Source organism: Hyla sarda, chromosome 8, assembly GCF_029499605.1.
Source record: "Hyla sarda isolate aHylSar1 chromosome 8, aHylSar1.hap1, whole genome shotgun sequence".
NCBI classification, from domain to species: Eukaryota; Metazoa; Chordata; class Amphibia; order Anura; family Hylidae; genus Hyla; species Hyla sarda.
The window spans coordinates 120,622,228-120,645,783 of NC_079196.1; the positions used below are offsets into that span (position 1 = coordinate 120,622,228).

A 23,556-nucleotide genomic window follows, 5' to 3' on the forward strand; every position below is an offset into this window, starting at 1 on the left:
TCCGAATGGCCTTGAACCACTTCAGTGCCATGGCCCTACTGTACAGCGGGGTCTGGTATAGGACGTCCCCGCTCCAGTACTGCCTGACACTTGGCTTTTTGACCAGGCCCATATGCAGCACGAGGCCCCAAAATGTCCTCATTTCGGCTGCACTGACGGCGTACCATTCATTGGACCTGGCCAAAACAGAATCAGGGTGGTGGGCGATGAACTGCCTGGCATACAGATTCGTCTGCTCCACCATGTGATTGTGTGTGGGGGGTGGCGGGGATGTATGTAGTGTGTGTGCTTGGTGTATACTTTATATAACGGTGTGTGATTAGAAATCACACACCGTTATATGAACAAAAATAAAAAGCTGCGGCCGAAAAAAAAAAGGGGGGGGGGGCAAATGCAGTGCCCTGAACCCCTAATAGGGCTCGGGTCAAGCTGAAAAATCTCCGGCAGACCCTTGGGGACCTATTAGGGGGTCAGGGGAGGGGGAAATTTTTTTTTTTACTTTTATTTTACTGTTTTACACTATTTTTTCCTATCTTTCCCGGGGGGGTTTTCTGTCCCTGCTCTATGGGGGATCATCGGTCCTGAAGGGGGGGGGGGGTCCCTGGCACCTTCGAGCAGCTTTGCCCGCTGACTGAACTCAGCTAATGGGCAGAGCTGCAAGAAGATGCAGTTAACCCCTCCCCCGCCGGCTGCTATTGGCTGGACCATCGTCCAGCCAATAGCAGCGCTCCTGGGGGGGGGGTGACGAAATCGCCACCTCCCCATAGATACAGTGGGTGATAGGGGGTATATTGTACACCCCTGATCACCTTGTATCTTCGGGTCAGTGGGTCACACGTGACCCGTATGACCGGAATCGCGGCAGATCGTTAGTGTGAATTCAACAACGATCTGCCGCGATCGCCGACATGGGGGGGGGGGGTCTAATGACCCCCCTGGGCATTTGCGCGGGATGCCTGCTGAACGATATTTCCCAACCAGTGTTCCTTTAGCTGTTACAAAACTACAACTCCCAGCATGCACTGACAGCCGAAGGGCATGCTGGGAGTTGTAGCAGTGAGAGTTGTAGCTTTGCAACAGCTGAAGGCACACTGGTTGTGAAATACTAAGTTAGGGTCTGTTACCTAACTCAATGTTTCTGTACCAGTGTGCCTCCAGCTGTTGCAAAATTACAACTCCCATCATGCACAGACAGCCAAAGGGCATGCTGGGAGTTCTAGTTGTGCCTCCAGCTGTTTCATAACTACAACTACTCTTTGGCTGTGCATGCTGGAAGTTGTACAACAGCAACAGGCACACATGCCTCACATCCTGCTGTATCCATCTGCCTCCGCTGCCAAGCGATCCCCGCCGGCTGTCGGAACAGGTAAGGGCCACCTCACTCCTGCTGGTAAAGGGTGATTGGTGCGGTCTCAGACAGCACCTATAACCCTTTTTTTTCCGGGTCACTGGAGACCCGATTAACTCGGAATCGCCGCAAATTGCCTGTCTCACAACCCCTCCAAGCGTTGGCACGGGATGCCTGCTGAACCCATTTCGGCAGGCATCCCATTCCGTTCACCGCCAGTGAATGTAAATGCCGTGGGTGTACAGGTACTCCCTTGGTCCTTAAAGAAGTACTCCTGCTCCGTTCTGCCCGGGCTGCAAAAACAATGAAAATAAATCATCCCTCACCTTCCTGGGTTCCCGTGGAACGCCACTACAGCTGATCGGTCCTCCGGTCCATCTTCTTCATACTTCCGTGTGAACGAAGCATCACACGGCACTCAGCCTATTGCCGGCCGCCGCGATGTTCTGCCTTGGCCCATAATAGGCTGAGCGCTATGTGACACTTCGTTCACGTGGAAGTATGAAGAAGATGGACCGGAGGACCGATCAGCTGTAGTAGCGCTCCGCGGGAACCCAGGAAGGTGAGGGATGGTTTATTTTCATTTCTTTTTTGCAGCCCGGGCAGGACGGAGCAGGAGTAGTCTGCACCAGAGTACTCCTTTAAGTCCCAGGACGTGAGTGTCCCAGTGTTCAGACTCCCCACCCACTCAGACACTTATCCCCTACCCTGTGTATTAGGCTGCAGTTCTCTTTTAACTACCATACATGTACAGTGTAAGGCTAAGTTTCCACTTGGTTTCTTTCTGGCAGTTTTTGGAATTCTGCCACTGCAGTTTTTGAGCCAAAGTCAGAAGTGGATCCATAAGGGAGAAGTATAAGTCCTTCCTTTATATGTCCTATTCCTTTTGAATACACTTCTGACTTTGGCTCAAAAACTGCAGTGGCAGAATTCCAAAAACTGCCAGAAAAAAAAAACAAGTATGAAGTTGACCCCATTCCATACCCTGACAGCTGCCATGGACAGCAGCGATGTCCACAAAAGCGGAAATTTTCCCAGTCACTAACATGTTAAATAGCATCTGATGGATGATTATTTTGGTCACACTTGGCCATTTTTCAGAACCTCCAGTTTCTCAATCAGTGTTCCGCTATTCTCAGGGTGCCTTTAGCTGTCCGGGCATTCTGGGAGTCGTAGTTTTGCTACAGCTGGAGGCACACTAGCTGGGAAACACTGGTATATGGCCACTGTAAGTCATGCATTTACTATATCCTCCCAGGCAGCATACTATTGCCCAATTATTTCCCTAGTAACACAATACGTAAAGCCTGGAATAAACCGACCGGAAGCCCTGAACATTCTCACTGCAGTCTTTCCTACCCTAAACAAATATGGCCGACTGAAGACAGTGACGCCGGTAGTGAGATAGGAAGCCACGCCTATTGTGCGTCCGGATTGGTCCCATTACCAAAAGTTTTTACTGCGCATGCGGCTTGAAAATTTGAAATTTTCCGGGAGAGCGGAGATAACGGCGGGTGTAGGTACATAGAGGTAAGACCGGGCGGGGATTCTCATACACTGCACATCAGACGTGGCATCTACAGCTTCTGGCATTACAAGGGGTCGTCTCCTCCCCGCCGTTCACTACGTTGGCACAGCTGCATTATCACACTACCCACGGGGAGGATGGGTGAAGCTGAGCCCCCCCTAGGTAGATGGGTTATTAGCCCACTGGCACCGGGCGGGCGGTACATGTATGGTGCAGGTTTATTTCTGGCACTATATATGGTTATGTTTACTATTGGGCTACAGCTGTAGCAGGCACTATCTGTATATAGTGTTCATGTCAGTATCCTGCCACACTACCTTATGGTAATTGTAGCCTGCATAGTGCCATGTTACACCCCACATTACAGATATATAGCACTACTACTGTATGGTGGTTTATACCATTTGTTAGAGGGCATGTCCATATGTCCATCAGCTGTCAGGGGGGTTGTATGGGGTGGGCTCAGGATCTTAGCCTGCTCCATACACTACAGGTGCCTCCTGCCACCTACAGCTGATACCTACTGCCATTGCCTGGTATCAGAATGTGCCAATAAATAAAATCACCCTCCCTTTCCTCTTTAGAAAAGAAAACTCACCCAGTAATAAAAAAAATTCAGATACAAGAAATAAACATGCTAAGGCCTCGCCTGGTGTGGAGATCTCAAAGCTATTAAAATGTAATGTTATTTCTCCCCGCATGGTTAACAGCATAGCCAAGAAGACTAATGGAATACCAGAATTGTCATTTTGTGATCCCCTCCTATTCCACAAAACACGGAATATAAAGCGCAAATCTACCACATAATGCTACCAACCAGAAGTATAGCTCTTAATGCAAGAAATGAGTGGGGCAGTTGCTATGGGCAACTGGTCAACTTTTCTTCTTTACAGGTTTTGATAAATCTCCCCCAAATTTTACCTCCAACGTGTGGGCAATTTTTCTGACTGCACTTTTCAGTGTTGTTTTTTTTTTTTTTTTTTTTTTTTTATTCGGCACCATCACTGGAATGGGGTACCATTCTCCCTGCTCCCGGACAAATATTCATATAGTTTCCCTCTTTGTCTTGTAGCCACAGTGAAAGTAGCACCCAGCGCCATAGAATGGTATTATGCTGCGTCTCGCATTGGAAAGGTAGTTATTGAGACGAGACAGGAAGCTCCGTCTCATGTATATAGTAATATGAGTCCAGGAGCCTGTTAAGTTTTATGCATCAAATTTGAAAAATATTACAGTTGGCAAATTTTCATTAGAGGTACACTTTAGGCTAAGTTTCCACATAGGTTTTTTTTTTTCTGGCGTTTTTTGGAAAACTACCTCGGTAGTTTTTGAGCCAAAGCCAGAAGTGTATTGAAAAGGAATGAGAATTATTGAGGAAGGACTTAGCTGCAGTGGCAGTTTTCCAAAAAATGGCAGAAAAAAACCTGTGTGGAAACTTAGCCTTAAAGAGCACCTGTCATCAACAAAAACTTTTAATATGTTGTTCATAATCATTCATGAAGAGATATTGTAATATATCTTCATTAAAAAATATTAATATTTATACCAGTTTTTTCATTTTATACTTTTGGCCACTAGGGGTCACTCTTCTATGCCTGGTCTGCAAGCAGCTTCCTATGCTTTTCATAGTAAGTGTACAGCTTTTAGGACTAATGCTGAAGGGCTCTGGTCCTTCCACCGGAAGTTCAGTACTGTGAGCTACAAGCTTGCATATGCCTCTCATATAACAGCCAGTCACCTCCCCCTCCCCCCTGCTCTGTGTTCTCCCTGCCCCTCACCACACGTTATCTTATACATTGTATGATCTCACTGCACTCCCTGCTCTGTGCCCCCCCCCCGACATTCATCTTAATTACTGCCTCTGTAATTGCTCCCTCAGCCCCTTTTTCTCAGCATTGACTTTTTAGTGCAGAGAGACACAGGAGAGAGAGAGACAGGCTGCAATCCATCCACTGTACTTTTTCTGTATGCACACTGCAGAGCAGTGTTTCCCAACCAGGGTGCATCCAGCTGTTGCAAAACTACAACTCCCAGCATGTCTGGACAGCTGTTGGCTGTCTGGGCATGCTGGGAGTTGTAGTTTTGCAACAGCTGGAGGTGCCCTGGTTGGGAAACACTGCTGCAGAGGGAGAGCAGCATACAGGAAGACTGGCAGAAACAGAGTCCCATCCAGGCTTCATGTGACATCATGCCTGCCGGGACCCGCCTCCTTCCACCCCTCAGAAAGTCAGTGTTCCTGAGCTAATGAAGAGGGATGAAAAAAGGTATTTCCACAGCGTTTTAAACCTCAATAAACACAGGGATAGGCATAGTTAGAGAAAGGGTACAGATGGGAAGGGGGATCAGGGAAAGTTTAGATGATGACAGGTACTCTTTAAAGTGTACCTATTGATAACAAAAACTTTTTATATAATGTAGATACCGTTTTATGTATATTTGTAATAAACATTGATTTAAAAAAAATTGTATATTTTGGTTGAAAAAAAAAATTGTGTCCCTGCAGCTATTGCCTGTGTGTCTCTGTGAGGAGACCAAATACAGGAAGTGAGGATAGGAGAAGCAGGGATCTGTGCAGACTCCTGACTTGTCATCCTGCTGTGTGAGCCGGGAGCATCTCACAAAGCCTTAAAGGAAAACTGTCAGCTTGCTCCCCCCACACTAACCAGCGGTACTGGCTGGTAGTGCGGGGGACACTGATAAGTTTGGTGCCTACCATGCCTGGATCCGCCACGCCGTTCGCCCGTTATCTTCTTTCTTCTTGATATGCAAATTAGCTGCTAACTGGCACGAGCGCGGTTACTGCCTTCATCTGGCACTGTGATGTAACCGCTGCCCAGCTAATGAATATTCATGTTCTTCCTCTTTCTCCTCCCCGCTGATTTCAGGACTCCACTGCGCTGAAGTGGCTTCTGGGTGTAGACAGGATGCCAGCACATGCGCAGTGGAGTCCTGAAATCAGCGGGGAGGAGAGGGAGAGGATGAGAGAGAACATGAATATTCATAAGCTGGGCAGCGGTTACATCACAGTGCCAGATGAAGGCAGTAACCCCGCCCGTGCCAGTTAGCAACTAATTTGCATATCAAGAAGATAACGGGCGAACGACGCAGTGGATCCTGGCATGGTAGACATCAAACTTATCAACGTCCCCCGCACTACCAGCCAGTACCGCTGGTTAGTGCGGGGGGGGAGCAAGCTGAGCAAGAGCCCTTCTTGTCCTCGGTGAACAGGGCCACCCCCCCTTGTCCTCGGTGAACAGGGCCGCCCCCCCCTTGTCCTCGGTGAACAGGGCCGCCCCCCCCTTGTCCTCGGTGAACAGGGCCGCCCCCCCTTGTCCTCGGTGAACAGGGCCGCCCCCCCTTGTCCTCGGTGAACAGGGCCGCCCCCCCTTGTCCTCGGTGAACAGGGCCGCCCCCCCTTGTCCTCGGTGAACAGGGCCGCCCCCCCTTGTCCTCGGTGAACAGGGCCGCCCCCCCTTGTCCTCGGTGAACAGGGCCGCCCCCCCTTGTCCTCGGTGAACAGGGCCGCCCCCCCTTGTCCTCGGTGAACAGGGCCGCCCCCCCTTGTCCTCGGTGAACAGGGCCGCCCCCCCCCCTGTCCTCGGTGAACAGGGCCGCCCCCCCCCCCTGTCCTCGGTGAACAGGGCCGCCCCCCCTTGTCCTCGGTGAACAGGGCCGCCCCCCCTTGTCCTCGGTGAACAGGGCCGCCCCCCCTTGTCCTCGGTGAACAGGGGCCCCCCCCCTATCCTCGGTGAACAGGGGCCCCCCCCCTTGTCCTCGGTGAACAGGGCCCCCCCCTTGTCCTCGGTGAACAGGGCCCCCCCCCTTGTCCTCGGTGAACAGGGCCCCCCCCCCCCTTGTCCTCGGTGAACAGGGCCCCCCCCCCCTTGTCCTCGGTGAACAGGGCCCCCCCCCCCCTTGTCCTCGGTGAACAGGGCCCCCCCCCCCCTTGTCCTCGGTGAACAGGGCCCCCCCCCTTGTCCTCGGTGAACAGGGCCCCCCCCCTTGTCCTCGGTGAACAGGGCCCCCCCCCTTGTCCTCGGTGAACAGGGCCCCCCCCCTTGTCCTCGGTGAACAGGCCCCCCCCCCTTGTCCTCGGTGAACAGGCCCCCCCCCCCTTGTCCTCGGTGAACAGGGCCCCCCCTTGTCCTCGGTGAACAGGGCCCCCCCTTGTCCTCGGTGAACAGGCCCCCCCCCCCTTGTCCTCGGTGAACAGGCCCCCCCCCCCTTGTCCTCGGTGAACAGGGCCCCCCCCTTGTCCTCGGTGAACAGGGCCCCCCCCCTTGTCCTCGGTGAACAGGGCCCCCCCCCTTGTCCTCGGTGAACAGGGCTCCCCCCCCCTTGTCCTCGGTGAACAGGGCCCCCCCCCCTTGTCCTCGGTGAACAGGGCCCCCCCCCCCTTGTCCTCGGTGGACAGGGCCCCCCCCCCCCTTGTCCTCGGTGGACAGGGCCCCCCCCCCCTTGTCCTCGGTGGACAGGGCCCCCCCCCCTTGTCCTCGGTGGACAGGGCCCCCCCCCCCCTTGTCCTCGGTGAACAGGCCCCCCCTTGTCCTCGGTGAACAGGGCCCCCCCTTGTCCTCGGTGAACAGGCCCCCCCCCCTTGTCCTCGGTGAACAGCCCCCCCCCCCTTGTCCTCGGTGAACAGGGCCCCCCCCTTGTCCTCGGTGAACAGGGCCCCCCCCTTGTCCTCGGTGAACAGGGCCCCCCCCCTTGTCCTCGGTGAACAGGGCCCCCCCCCTTGTCCTCGGTGGACAGGGCCCCAGCCCCCCCTTGTCCTCGGTGGACAGGGCCCCAGCCCCCCCTTGTCCTCGGTGGACAGGGCCCCAGCCCCCCCTTGTCCTCGGTGGACAGGGCCCCAGCCCCCCCTTGTCCTCGGTGGACAGGGCCCCAGCCCCCCCTTGTCCTCGGTGGACAGGGCCCCAGCCCCCCCTTGTCCTCGGTGGACAGGGCCCCAGCCCCCCCTTGTCCTCGGTGGACAGGGCCCCAGCCCCCCCTTGTCCTCGGTGGACAGGGCCCCAGCCCCCCCTTGTCCTCGGTGGACAGGGCCCCAGCCCCCCCTTGTCCTCGGTGAACAGGGCCCCCCCCCCCCCTTGTCCTCGGTGAACAGGGCCCCCCCCCCCCCCTTGTCCTCGGTGAACAGGCCCCCCCCCCCCCCTTGTCCTCGGTGAACAGGGCCCCCCCCCCCCTTGTCCTCGGTGAACAGGGCCCCCCCCCTTGTCCTCGGTGAACAGGCCCCCCCCCCCCACTTGTCCTCGGTGAACAGGCCCCCCCCCCACTTGTCCTCGGTGAACAGGCCCCCCCCCCACTTGTCCTCGGTGAACAGGCCCCCCCCCCTGTCCTCGGTGAACAGGGCCCCCCCCCCTTGTCCTCGGTGAACAGGCCCCCCCCCCACTTGTCCTCGGTGAACAGGCCCCCCCCCCCTTGTCCTCGGTGCACAGGGCCCCCCCCCCCCCCCTTGTCCTCGGTGCACAGGCCCCACCCCACCCCCCCCCCTTGTCCTCGGTGCACAGAGCCCTACATATAATGGTATTATCTACATTATATAAAAAGTTTTTGTTAATGACAGATACACGTTAAAAAGTTGCTGGAGGGTAAGCGAGGAAGCATCATCATGGGGTGGCACTTCAGCAACACGGTTGAAAAATAAAACGTATATCATATTGAGCCCTCAAGTTTTTAGCTGTTGTTCCTGGCAAATGTTCAATGGCCATTGAAGCTCTATCAGTGGGTTATCACCAAGCTTCTCTATTGTGAATAGGCCTGGTTTACTATCCGCAGCACAGATAAGTGTAAAATCTCTAGGAGCCCATACTGTTCACTAATAGAATTCGTGGTGATGTAAATGTCGCCTGTCCTTCTGATCCATGCAGACCCACTGCTGATCAGCCAGTACTGCTGGAGGAAAGCGGCTGTCATGTGACATGTGTGCCTATGCACATGAATGCTCTGAAGTGGGCACTGCTTTTCACAGTGGTTATACCTTCTTGTTATTAGAGGGGACACAACCCCAAGAAATAGATATGACCAAGAATAAGCAATGCTACCTCATTTCTGTTCAGTGGTAAGATATAGATGACACTTCTGTTATCATTCTCTGCAGAATAAATGCAACGTCTTGAAAATGGATGTTCCGTCCAGTTCATCCGCTTTTGCTTTGCACTCTGTAAAGGAACGAATGCGAGAAAAACTAAATGGGTCCTTGAAGGCTGTAAAACTGCAAACATCTCTTGCTGCAAAGATCAAGACAAAAACTTTAAGTAAGTAGAGAATGCATTGTATTGTGTCATATTTGTAGAAGCCTTTTAAGGTAATAATGCTGAACTGTTCTACAAAACAGAATTATAAGGCTTCTCCTGGTCCAGTTTACACTCGCTCCATGCCTGACTTTTGCTGTATATGTTGCTATGTCATCCAACCTATCACTCCATGTACCCATCCGAGCTATGCACATTCACTACAAGGGAGCAAACATAGTCTAATGCAGAGTTTCCCTACTGGTGTGCCTCCAGCTGTTGCAATACCATGCACCTGTTGCATACCCAGACACCCAATAGCATGCTGGGAGCTGTAGCTTTGCACCAGCTGGAGGTACAGTGGTTGGAATACACTGGTCTAGTGACTGTCTGGTCCATTTCAGAGCATATACTGTAATTCTGTGGGACTCTAAAGCCCAGATGACTGTAGTAGAATACAGCTGTTAGTTTTTCATGTGTATGGCCACCTTGAAGGGGTTTACAGGATTGTATTTATTGTGTACAGTCTGGATTAAGCATGAAATAGGAAAAAACATGTATTTCTGAACATGTCACTGCTCTGGTGTCCCCTACTGGGCCTACAGGGATGTCATGTACAGTGTTCATATGGCACTGCAATGTTAGCAGGTTTATTGTATGTACACATGTACTGTATATGCTGCTGATTTTATGCTGTGGTCAACTGTTTATATTCATTTACATAGCATTAAATCTACAGCATATGTATTGTGTGTGATCATATCCTTGTGGTTAAAGGGGTACTCTGGTGGAAATTTTTTTTTTTTAAATCAACTGGTGCCAAAAAGTTAAACAGATTTGTAAATTAATTCTATTAAAAAAAATATCTTAATCCTTCCAGTACTTATCAGCTGTTGTATACTACAGAGGAAGTCATATAGTTCTTTTCTGTCTGACCACAGTGCTCTATGCTGACACCTCTGTCTGTGTCAGGGACTGTCCAGAGCAGGAGCAAATCCCCATAGCAAACTTGCTCCGGACAGTTCCTGATGTGGACAGTGGTGTCAGCAGAGAGCACTGTGTTCAGACTGAAAAGAACTCCAACACTTTATCTGGAGCAATACAGCAGCTGATAAGTACTGGAAGGATTAAGATTTGTTAATAGAGGTAATTTACAAATCTGTTTAACTTTCTGGCACCAGTTGATTAGAAAAAAATAGTTTTCCACCAGAGTACCCCTTTAAAGGGGTACTCCGGGCCTAATACATCTTATCCCCTATCCAAAGAATAGGGGATAAGATGTCTGGTTGCGGGGGTCCCGCGCACACACCTTTTGTGAGCTCTGCGCAGCGCTGGAGGCTCCAAATGTGTAGCGTGACGACCAGGGGGCCAGAGTATCGTGATGTCACAACTCCGCCCCATGTGACATCGCGCCCTGCCCCCACAATGCAAGTTTATGGGAGGGGGCGTGATGGCCCCAGCGGCGGGACCCTCCGGGATCAGACATCTTATCCCCTATCCTTTGGAGGGGGATAAGATGTATAAGGGCCGGAGTACCCCTTTTAAATAATGTTTGTTTGTTTTTTGGCTGCATAAATCTGATGACTGCTTCCTATTATGCTGTTCATAGACACTAGATAAAGTCTTTCTCCAAAAGACTACTTCTTGTTACTATAACATATCCAAGACATTATCAGATGTTAGGACAGTGGTCAAAAGCCATCTCTCTGATACCACCCAGGCAGCTGGTTATCATGGCGGCTGATTGTTTAATGAATCAGTCTAAATTGTTGTGGTTAACTTATATTGTGTATTAAGGGATGGTAGTAATATATATATTGTTGTATATATCCATTGTGAACACCTGCCATAGCCTTATGTGCTGTCTTTGTGACATCCCATTCAAGTGATCATTTGGTTTCTTTGGGGGAGATATAGGAACACCTGTGTAGAGGGAGAGTGGTGCAGTTGCCCATAGCAACCAACCAGATCACTTTTAATTTGTGAAGAGACCTGTGAAAAATGAGTGATCTGATTGGTTGCTATGGGTTTTGATAAATCTCCCCCATTGTCCCCGGCTCACAGCCATGATGAACGTAATGTTGTTAGCAGACAGGATTGGTAGAACAGTAAAGGTGGATAGAAGAATTATTACTGACTCTACAATATTACAGTGTTATATTTGTGTCTTTTAGATAATTCGTCTTTCCTAAAGGTTTCCCTAAAGCACAATAATAAAGCTTTAGCTTGCGCCCTAACTGCTGAGAAAGAGAAGTCAAGAAGACTGGAAAATGACAAAATGTTCTTACAGAAGGAGGTGAAGATGCTCCATTTTCAGAATGCCCTGCTTCGGCAAAACCTAAGTATTGTGGTAAGTCTAACCAAAGACATAAAATACATTGCAGTGGTTGGAGACCGTGTGATAGCTGTACCCTTTATTATCTTGTTTATAGATAGTGGTTATGATGAGAAAGATGCTGAACAAATCTGTCTAGAGTGGTTCTGGGATTGACAGCTGCCATGGATGCAGCATTGTGCATAGCTGGAAATTGCATGTTTTACTTTCAAAAAATGTCCTCTACCATAAACATAAACAGTGACCCCCCCCCCCCCCAACCTATGATGGCCCCGACATACGATAATTTCAACATGCAATGGCCTCTCAGAGGCCATCGCATGTTGAAGGCAGCATCAACATACGATGCTTTTGTATGTCGGGGCCATCGCATAAACGGCTATCTGGCAGCGCTGACTGCTTCAGCTGCCACCGGATAGCCGTTTATGCTGCCCCGTGTGGTCCGCTGACGATCACTTACCTGTCCTCGCGGCTCCGGCGCGTCCTCTTCAGGATCCCCTGCATCGTCGGCGCTCTCCATCGTCCCGTCATCCAATAGGAGCAGCATGTGTAACAACGTGATGGCGGCGACGGAGAGCGAGGATGCCGGGGAAGCAGAGGCCTTGCCGGAGCATCGGGGACACCCCGGGGACGCGCCGACAGTGATGGAGGGCAACACCCAGGGCAGCGGTGACGGGGACAAGGTGAGTACAACTTCCTATACCAGTGGTCTTCAACCTGCAGACCTCCAGATGTTGCAAAACTACAACTCCCAGCATGCCCGGACAGCCAACGGCTTTCCGGGCATGCTGGGTGTTGTAGTTTTGCAACATCTGGAGGTCCGCAGGTTGTAGACCACTGTCCTATACTTTACATTGCACGGATCCCTCAACATGCGATGGTTTCAACAAACGATGGTCCGTTTGGAGCAGATTACCATCGTATGTTGAGGGACCACTGTACTTTTTTTGTGCTTCTCAAAAAAGAGAAATTTTGGAAGTATTCTCAATCTACATTGGTTTCTATGTGTAAAACATATATAAGTCACATTCTTATGTATGTTTTACATACATCTTATCTATATGTACGTGAATAGTTTGGGTAGGCATAGCTTATAATATCATTCACCAGTGTCGTTTTTTAGTTTTTTTTTTTTTTTTTTTTTATTTGTTTTTTTTAAAGGGTTTTTACTACTGTTCCATACCCCTATACATTCTCTTCCATTAAAGGGGTTATGCAGATGGAGGAAAAGTAATATCTATCCGTGCTCCATTTCCTGCTTCCTGTCCTCTAAAAATAAATGTATTCTTATTACTTTGAAAAGTGCCAACAAATTATGCAGCACTAGATGTAACTTGGGGGCTGGGTACCACATGGCATGCGGCGACCATTGGTTCCCACACCTTGGAGGTTATACTTTGAAGACGACAGGGAGGCGGAAGTGGAGCATTGGGAGTGGGGAAATGTATTGCTTGGATAACCCATTTCATGGAAGTGAATGTATAGGGGTTAGTCATTTTTTTCCAGATAACTTATCAGTATCTAGTAAAAATAAGAAAACAAAATAGGTAATAAGTTACCTTTTAAAATTTCTAAGGTTGCATGTAATTAATGCTAAACGCTCTAAACTTAGTAATGCAACAAATAACTGAACACCTTATCCTTATTTTCTTTGTTTTGCAGAACAAAATGCTTAAAGATATAGATGTATTCATGAATATTAACCTGTCAGCAGCTATTGAACTCAGCAGTAATATGGAGGTATTTTCTACACCTTTTCCCTTATGTTCATTCAATACCAGATAATCATGAAAAATCATGTGTGTTACCTCTGGTGTCCGGATTACGACAGTATCTTAACACCCCACTGTTCTTTTTAGTTTTTGACTGGAAATCAGCACATTTTCCCCTGTAGTCAAGTGGGCGGTAACTTTGTTTCAAACTGGGATGTGCATCTTAAAGGGGTTAACCAGGATGTGACAAATATGTGATTTCTTCCAAGCCAGCACCACTCTTGTACTCAGGGGGTGTATGATACAGCTGTCACGCCCCCTCCCATAGGCTTGCATTGAGGGGGCAGAGTGCGACGTCACACGGGGGCGGGGCTGTGACGTCACAATGCTCTGGCCCCCGTGATCACCAGTAATCAGACCTGGAGGGAACATGCTCCGGGGGCTGATTATAATGGGGTGCTACGTGCAAGATTACAGAGATCCCCAGCGACGGGACCCCCGCGATCGGGCATCTTATCCCCTATCCTTTGGATAGGGATAAGATGTCTTAGCGCTGGAGTACCCCTTTAACTCCATTCATTTAGAGAAACTGGGCTGCGGTACCACACACAACCTGAGAATAGAGCAGCTATATTTTTGATAATTTAGAATAAATCTTTTTAAATTTAGAAAATTCACATCCCCCTGTGCCCCTACATTTGGTGGAAATGTGCAGGTTGGTAGAAAATTTGTAAAGCTAGGTTCACATCTGCATCGAGGCTCAGTTTGACAAAACTGCAAAACAGACACCAAAGGAGCCCGACAGACCCCATGGGTCCGTCAGGTATTCATCTGGTCAGTCATCTTACTGAAACATAAAAATACTGCTTGCAGCGATTTCTTTGCCCAGGTATTTGAATGGATTCTGCAATAAAAGTTCCTAATGGAGCCTACAACACCAATGTGAACCTAACCTAAAATCCCTATATGTCAGGAATGGAACGGGGAGAAACCAGATAGAAACACTGGGAACCAGAGACTACAAATTAATTAAAAAATAAACTCAGTTTGTAAACTGACCACAGGCCATCTTTAAACAGTGACTATACAGTAGATTGAATGTGGAAACGAATATAGTAATTGTTTTCAGAAATGTAATGTATTATGTAAATATTTATTCTCTAGTCCTCAGATCGTCTATCAGTGATTGAAAGCAAAAGTGAACGTTTTAGCCAGCAGAGTACATTGACTCTGGATGAGGATCAAGGATATAGGTAATAAATAAAATTATTTTCTTTAGACAATAGCGCTGATTTACTAAGAGTGTCAGTGTTTCTTGATTTACTCCGTGTATTTTTCTCCCTAATTTACTAATGTGTCGCATGGGGAAAAATGGCACGGTAAATTGTGTATATATATATATATATATGTATATGCGCCCTGCACAGCGCAATCATATACCCACCGCAGCGTGTGTGTGTGTATATATATATATATATATATATATATATATATATATATATATATATATATATTTATAAATATATGTGTATGCCCCCCGCACAGCGCTATCATATGCCCCCAGCAGCGCATATCATATATGTCCCCGCACAGCGCTATCATAAGCTCCCGGTAGCGCAAGTTATATATGTCCCCCGCACAGCGCTATCATATGCCCCCAGCAGCGCATGTTATATATGCCCCCGCACAGCTCAATCATAAGCTCCCGGTAGCGCTATCATTGACAAGCATTCTATTAGCAGAGCATCTCTCCGGGAAGCTGCTGACCGATGCTCTGCTTATGCTCTGCTTATACTCTGCTTGTCAGTGATAGCGCTTCAGAGGCATAAGTGCATAGAAGTGAAGTGGGGACCAGATATATAGCGTTATCTGGTCCCCACTTCGCTTCTGTACACAATCCTCCTCAGTCCAACCACCACAGCTGCCCCATCGCCTCCCCCATCCCCGGTGTTATAATTATCTGTTCGCGGGGTCCGTGCTAGTTCTGGCTCCGGTGCTGTTGCTGTGCGCTGTCACTGTGCGCACTAACGGTGACGTCGCGTTGGGGATATCACTCGTCATTGCGTATCACAGCGCACAGAAACAGCGCCGGAGCCAGAATGATCGCGGACCTCGGGAACAGGTAATTATAACACCGGGGATGGGGGTGGCCATGGGGCAGCTGTGGTGGTTGGACTGAGGAGGATTGTGTACAGAAGCGAAGTGGGGACCAGATAACGCTATATATCTGGTCCCTACTTTGCTTCTATACACATATGCCTCTGAAGCGCTATCACTGACAAGCAGAGCATTAGCAGAGCATCGGTCAGCGGCTTCCCGGAGAGATGCTCTGCTAATAAAATGCTTGTCAATGATAGCGCTACCGGGAGCTTATAATTGCGCTGTGCGGGGGAAATATATAACATGCGCTGCTGGGTGCATATGATTACGCTGTGCAGGGGACATATATAACATGCGCTGCTGGGGGGCATATATAACATCCGCTGCTAGGGGCATATGATAGCGCTGTGCGGGGGACATATATAACATGCGCTGCTGGGGGCATATGACAGCACTGTGCGGGGGACATATATAACATACGCTGCTGGGGGCATATGATAGCGCTGTGCGGGGGACATATATAACATACGCTGCTGGGGGCATATGATAGTGATGTGCGGGGGACATATATAACATGCGCTGCTGGGGGCATATGATAGCGCTGTGCGGGGGGACATATATAACATACGCTGCTGGGGGCATATGATAGTGATGTGCGGGGGACATATAACATGCGCTGCTGGGGGCATATGATAGCGCTGTGCTGGGGACATATATAACATACGCTGCTGGGGGCATATGATAGTGATGTGCGGGGGACATATATAACATGCGCTGCTGGGGGCATATGATTGCGCTATGCGGGGGGCGTGTGTGTGTATATATATATATATATATATATATATATATATATATATATATATTATGTGTATGTATATATATTTATATATATATATATATATATATATATATATATATATATATATATATATATATATATATATACCCAATAAAAACAGCACATCCAAAAAATAATAAGTAATGAAGAGATGGGGTGCACGCATGACTTGAACCTCGGCCCACTGGTTCCTCAATCAATAGAAAAAATACAGGCAGCACACCACGTCTGGAATCCAATCAGGTGAAGTTTAATCCATGATGTGATAGAGACTACGTTTCTTCAGCCTCACGCTGGCTTTCTCAAGTGACTTGATACACACACATATATACACACATACATATACATGCGCTTTGGTGGGTAGCACGGCAGGGGACAAGATATATAGAAGCTGTGGGGAGCCAGACATATACAAAAAAAACAGCGTTTCTATATATCTCTCCCCAGTGCAGCTCTTCTATTTGAGAACCCCGCAGGGATCCCTGAATGGCTCTTCAGTACCGGCCATTCAGGGATCCTGGCGGGGAATTTGAAAATGAAAGTAAAATACATGGTACATCGCTGGGGAGCGGACCATGCCGCCCGCTCCCCTGCTTAATAACTTTTGATCGTATCGGGTCTCAGAAGTGAGACCCGATGCGATCAACCCCTTAGCCCCTGTACTACTACCCCCAACATGGAACAGACCCTGTTCCATGATGGGGGTAGGATTTAGTCAGTTTTGAGTCCTTTCCCGACAGCTCAGAGCTGTCTGGTTTTGGTGGGGAAAAAATCACAGGTTTTCCTGTGAGTTTTTCATCATACTCAGAGTGTTTTTTCTTTTTTGTCGGGAACACACCCCTTTTTGTGATAGCCACACCCATTTTGATGGGTTTAAAAAAACACTCGGAGTGATGATATATTTTGTCGGGTTGTGCGACCAAATTTGTGTTGCATGGGCTATGCGACACAAATTTGGTCGCACAACCCGACACAAAGAGTCGGGTTGACATTAGTAAATGAGAACCAATGTGTGAATGAAGGGCTATAGAATGACACAATGTATTTTGTTCAGGATCTTTTTTTAGTCATTGATGCCGTGGGACTTTGCTATTCGGAGTTCCGTTGTCAATTCTGTCAGAACGACAGGAATTTAGCAAAATTTTTCTGCTAAACTAGTTGATTCAAATTATTGGGGTCAATCGGGACCCGGCAGTGTCCGTTGTGTTCCAACCCATTTCATCGTCCGTTATGCTCAAGGGACAAAAAAAAAAAGCAGAAAGTGACAGACAATGTTAATATGAACCTAGTCTTACTGTTATCGACTTAGCGTAAAGGGTTTTTTCACATCGTCGTCATGACAGCACTACCATGAGATTGCCCCCTGCAGCTCTAGTAGGAACAGGAAACACAGAGAGGTTAAAAAGGCCCCTCCCCATCAACCCCTTTTGAGCATACATGGAGAGTTTCCTACCTCTTGTCCCTGGGCTGGCATGACTCAGATTATTTTTTTTCGGGGCCAGGATGTCTCTTGCCAGGTGGTGGTTGTCGGTCACGCAAGTCTCCCGCCTTATGCCTCACCGGGTTGCACCTCCCTGGTGGAGCTGCCTCTCGGGTCCCCTTTATTCGTGCTGCGGCATTCCGGGAGCTTATGCGGCAGGGTTATTACTTGTGTCCGGTCTCATGTTTTCCCTGTGCTCTCTTGACTTCTCTCATCTATGTGCTGGTCCGGGGAGCGTGCGTGTGACATCACGCACGCGTGCATGCCCTGTGATTGGCCTGAGACCGGAAGTCCCTCCCCCAAAATGGCACCGACCATCAGAACGCAGAGGGAGCTATGCTCGTCTGGAGCGCTCAGCATCAGCTTTCCCTGTGAGTATCTGGCCCCTTGGGGTTCCCTTACTTTGTTTACTATGCTACTATTGGTTCTTATGGCTGTCCCATTTAGGGATTGTACCAGAAGCCTAATCCAAGCCTTTATGTAAATCCTGGGCTGAAAAAAATTGTCCAACAAGAGTCTCTGTCATCTATGGATGAACTCCGCAAAATATAAACCAAAAAGTGCATTCTGCGGTAGCTGCGGCTTTACCCAAATCTTCCATTTCATGCTTCTTCCGCTTCTATATCTGTGGCAGAACCCCCTTCAGTCAAAAGGTGTAAAGCCAGTATGATTTAGGATTCAGACTCCGATTCTGATATAGAGTTGATCTCTGGGGTTTCTAATTCTGAGGAAGAGGTCGAAATTCAAGATTCTCCCTCTCTGAAGGAGGATAAAAAATACTATTTCTCTTCTGAAGCTACTGAAATCTTTTTGGCTGCTGTAAGAAGCGCTATGAATATTGCTAAAACACCAGAGTCAACGTCTATTCAAGATAAAATGTTTGCATGTCTCAAACCAGTTCACTGCCCCATCATGATAAACCACCTTTATTTATACTATTTTTTTTAGTTTTTTTATCTTGCTATTGCTCTATTTTCTGCTCAGTCAGATTCACAGATTGGGATGTGGCATTACCCAGCAGGCGTGACATCATCTGAAGCTGTACAGGGGAGAACTCCCACCCTCACTCTGCCTCACACAGCCCAGAGCAGTTCAATGTGTGAGATGAGCTATGATTGGCTAAGGCTGCAGGACCAGGGACGTACATTTACGTCATGGACAGTTCTAGTCCCCGCCGTGCGCCGGGCGGGGATCGGAGCAGGATGCCTGCTGAAATCATTCAGCATGCATCCCGTGCAAATGCCCGGGGGGGGGTCATCAGACCCCCCCATGTCGGCGATCGCGGCAAATGGCAAGTGAATTCACACTTGCGATTTGTGCGATTACGGGTCTATAGTGACCTGGAATGTAAGGGGGATCGCGGGTGTCTAAGACACCCAGGATCCCCCTGAAGCGATAGGAGTGAGGTGGCAGGGTTGCCACCCCTCCTATCCCTGCTATTGATGGTCTAGACGCGACCACCAATAGCAGATCGGGGGGGGTTTACTTACGTTTTCCCCGTCCTGCCCTCCCACAATAGGCGGGGCAGGACGGGGAAACGACTGGGACCGGCGCCAAAGATCCACATACCGATCTGGGGGGGCGACGGAGGCTGCGAGCGACGGAGATCGGTGGGCGGCGATAACGTGCGTCTGGATCAGACGGAAGCCGGTGAGTTGCCTAGCAACATCTGGAGGGTACAGTTTGAAACCATTATACAGTGATCTCTAACTGTAGCCCTCCAGATGTTGCAAAAGTACAACTCCCAGCATGCCCAGACAGCTGTTTGGGCATGCTGGAATATGTAGTTTTGCAACAGCTGGAGGGCTACAGTTTGAGACCACTATATAGTGGTCCCTAAACTGTAGCCCTCCAGATCTTGCAAAACTACAACTCCTAGCATGCTCAAACAACTGTTTGCTGTCAGGGCATTCTGGGATTTGTAGTTTTGCAACAGCTGGAGGACCACAGTTTGGAGATCACTTTGCAGTGTTCTCTAAAACTGTAGCCCTCCAGATGTTGCAAAACTGCAAATCCCAGCATGTCCAAACAGCAATCAGCTGTCTCGGCATGCTGGGAGTTGTAGTTGCGTACCTCCAGCTATTGCATAACTACATCTCCCAGCATGCCCTTCGGCGATCAGTACATGCTGGGAGTTGTAGTTTTGCTACAGCTGGAGGCACACTGGTTAGAAAATACTGAGTTAGGTAACAGAACCTAACTGAAGGTTTTCCTACTAGTGTGTCTCCAGCTGTTGCAAAAGTACAACTCCCAGCATGCACGGTCTGTCAGTACATGCTGGGAGTTGTAGTTTTGAAACAGCTGGAGATTTGCCCCCCCATGTGAACGTACAGGGTACATTCACACGGGCAGGCTTACAGTAAGTTTCCTGCTTCAAGTTTGGGCTGAGGCAAATTTTTCGCCGCAGCTCAAACTTCTAGCGAGAAACTCACCGTAACCCGCCAGTGTGAATGTACCCTAAATACTCTACACTACACTAACACATAATAAAGAGTAAAACACTACATATACACCCCCGTACACTGTCCCCCCCCCCCCCCCAATAAAAATGAAAAATGTATTGTATGGCAGTGTTTCCAAAACGGAGCCTCCAGCTGTTGCAAAACAACAACTCCCAGCATTTCTGGACAGGCACCGACTGTCCAGGCATGCTGGTAATTTGGCAACAGCTGGAGGCACCCTGTTTGGGAATCACTGGCATAGAATACCCCTATGTCCACCCCTGTGCAATCCCTAATTTAGTCCTCAAATGCGCATGGCGCTCTCTCACTTCGGAGCCCTGTCGTATTTCAAGGAAACAGTTTAGGGCCACATATGGGGTATCTCTGTACTCGGGAGAAATTGAACTACAAATTTTGGGTGGCTTTTTCTCCTTTTACCCCTTATGAAAAGGAAAAGTTGGGGCTACACCAGCTTGTTAGTGTAAAAAAAGAAAACATTTTACACTAACATGCTGGTGTTGCCCTTTACTTTTTATTTTCACAAGCGTTAAAAGGAAAAAAAAACAAAATTTGTAACGCAATTTCTCCTGAGTACAGAAATACCCCATATGTGGGCGTAAAATGCTCTGCCGGCGCACAACAAGGCTCAGGAGTGAGAGCGCACCATGTACATTTGAGGTCTAAATTGGTGATTTGCACAGGGGTGGCTGATTTTACAGCGGGTCTGACATAAACGCAAAAAAAAAAAATACCCACATGTGATCCCATTTTGGAAACTACACCCCTCACGTAATGTAATAAGGGGTACAGTCAGCATTTACGCCCCACAGGTGTCTGACAGATTTTTAGAACAGTGGTCCGTGAAAATGAAAAATTTTATTTTTCATTTGCACAGCCCACTGTTCCAAAGATCTGTCAAACGCCAGTGGGGTGTAAATACTCACTGCACCCCTTATTAAATTCTGTGAGGGGTGTAGTTTCCAAAATAGGGTCACATGTGGGGGGTTCCACTGTTCTGGCACCACGGGGGGCTTTGTAAACGCACATGACCCCTGACTTCCATTCCAAACAATTTTTTTCCCAAAAGCTCAATGGCGCTCCTTCTCTTCTGAGCATTGTAGTGCGCCAGCAGAGCACTTGACGTCCACACATGGGGTATTTCCATACTCAGAAGAGATGGGGTTACAAATTTTGGGGGGTCTTTTCTGCTATTAACCCTTGCAAAAATTAGAAATTTGGGGGGAAACACACATTTTAGTGAAAAAATATATATATATATTTTTTTTACATATGCAAAAGTCGTGAAACCCCTGTGGGGTATTAAGGCTCGCTTTATTCCTTGTTACATTCCTCAAGGGGTCTAGTTTCCAAAATGGTATGCCATGTGTTTTTTGTTTTTTTTTGCAGTTCTGGCACCATAGCGGCTTCCTAAATGCGCCATGCCCCCCGAGCAAAATTTGCTCTCAAAAAGCCAAATATGACTCCTTCTCTTCTGAGCATTGTAGTTCGCCCGTAGTGCACTTCAGGTCAACTTATGTGGTACCTCCATACTCAGAAGAGATGGGGTTACAAATTTTGCGGGGTCTTTTCTGCTATTAACCCTTGCAAAAATTTGAAATTTGGGGGGAAACACACATTTTAGTGAAAAAAATTTTTTTTTTTACATATGCAAAAGTCGTGAAACACCTGTGGGGTATTAAGGCTCACTTAATTCCTTGTTACGTTCCTCAAGGGGTCTAGTTTCCAAAATGGTATGGCATGTTTTTTTTTTTTTTTTTTTTTTTTTTTGCTGTTCTGGCACCATAGGGGCTTCCTTAATGCAACATGCCCCCCAAAAACCATTTCAGAAAAACGTACTCTCCAAAATCCCCTTGTCGCTCCTTCGCTTCTGAGCCCTCTACTGCGCCCACCGAACACTTTACATAGACATATGAGGTATGTGCTTACTCGAGAGAAATTGGGCTACAAACATAAGTATAAATTTTCTCCTTTTACCCCTTGTAAAAATTACAAAATTGGGTCTACAAGAACATGCAAGTGTAAAAAGCGAAGATTGTTAATTTTCTCCTTCACTTTGCTGCTATTCCTGTGAAACACCTAAAGGGTTAAAACGCTGACTGAATGTCATTTTGAATACTTTGGGGGGTGTAGTTTTTATAATGGGGTCATTTGTGGGGTATTATTTGTGGGGTTTACAGTGAGTTCCCTGCTTCAAGTTTGAGCTGCGGCAAATTTTCCACCGCAGCTCAAACTTTTAGTGGGAAACTCACCGTAAACCCCCACCTATGTGAATGTACCCTAAAAACACTACACTACCACAAAATTAAGGGTAGAACACTACATATATGCTGGTGTTGCCCCATACTTTTTATTTCCACAAGAGATAAAAGGAAAAAAGACCCCCAAAACGCAATGACATTTTTCATTTACACAGCCCACTGTTCCAAAGATCTGTCAAACGCCAGTGGGGTGTAAATGCTCACTGCATCCCTTATTAAATTCTGTGAGGGGTGTAGTTTCCAAAATAAGGTCACATGTCGGGGGGGGGGGGGGGTCCACTGTTCTGGTACCACAGGGGGTTTTGTAAACTCGCAGGACCCCCGACTTCTATTCCAACCAAATTCTCCAAAAGCTCAATGGCGCTTCTTCTCTTCTGAGCATTGTAGTGTGCCAGCAGACCACTTGACGTCCACACATGGGGGCCATTTTCTCCTAAATTTTAGGGTGATTTCTCTCTTTTTACACCTTTGTAAAAATTCAAAAACTGGGTCTACAAGAACACACAAGTGTAAAAAATGAAGATTTTGAATTTTCTTTCATTTTGCTGCTATTCCTTTAAAACACCTAAAGGGTTAACACACTTACTGAATGTCATTTTGAATAATTTGAGGGGTGCAGTTTTTATAATGGGGTTATTTGTGGGGTATTTCTAATATGAAGGCCCCTTAAAATTCACTTCAAGACTGAAAATTCCGATTTTGAAAAATTGGAAAATTGCTGCTGAACATTGAAGCCCTCTGATGTCTTCCAAAAGTAAAAAATGTCAACTTTATGATGCAAACATAAAGTAGACATATTGTATATGTGAATCAATATATAATTTATTCGGGATGTCCATTTTCCTTTATAAGCAGAGTGTTTCAAAGTAAAAAAAAAAAAGCAAAATCTTGGCATTTTTCATCAACTTTTGAAATTTTTCACCAACAAATGATGCAAGTATCGACGAAAATTTGCCACCTACCTAAGTCCTGTGTCTTCGTTTGGCAGCGCTTGATTGACAGGTCCGCATCATCGCTCTGCTCACTGAACAGACGGAGCAGAGCGATGACGCGGCCCCGTCAATCAAGCAGGGCTTGCGGGTCAATCGGGCTAAGTACTCCATAATGGCACTTTCGTCTGGAGTCCCCCTCCCCCCTTCTCTTCCGGCAGGGGTGCAAGTGGTTACCCGTTTTAGATATTTAGGGGTGGAGGTAACTGCGTCCCTGATGGATGATCTGTACCTGAATTTGGAGCCGCTTTTATGCTCCACTGTGGAGAGGCTGAC

General features: G+C 48.0%; 1 protein-coding gene across 4 annotated transcripts in view; it reads left to right on the plus strand.

Moving 5' to 3' along the window:
- Nucleotides 1-2,722: 2,722 nt before the first annotated feature.
- Nucleotides 2,723-23,556, plus strand: part of SGO2 (shugoshin 2) — a 55,951-nt gene continuing 35,117 nt past the window's right edge. Inside the window, exons 1-6 of one of the 4 annotated variants that reach the window (XM_056533982.1) lie at nucleotides 2,897-3,038; nucleotides 3,949-4,010; nucleotides 8,974-9,130; nucleotides 11,281-11,456; nucleotides 13,104-13,181; nucleotides 14,318-14,406. In XM_056533982.1, coding sequence (XP_056389957.1) covers nucleotides 3,014-3,038; nucleotides 3,949-4,010; nucleotides 8,974-9,130; nucleotides 11,281-11,456; nucleotides 13,104-13,181; nucleotides 14,318-14,406 — 587 coding nt within the window. In that variant the 5' untranslated portion in view covers nucleotides 2,897-3,013. The other 3 variants (XM_056533984.1, XM_056533986.1, XM_056533985.1) reach the window with 3 other exon arrangements.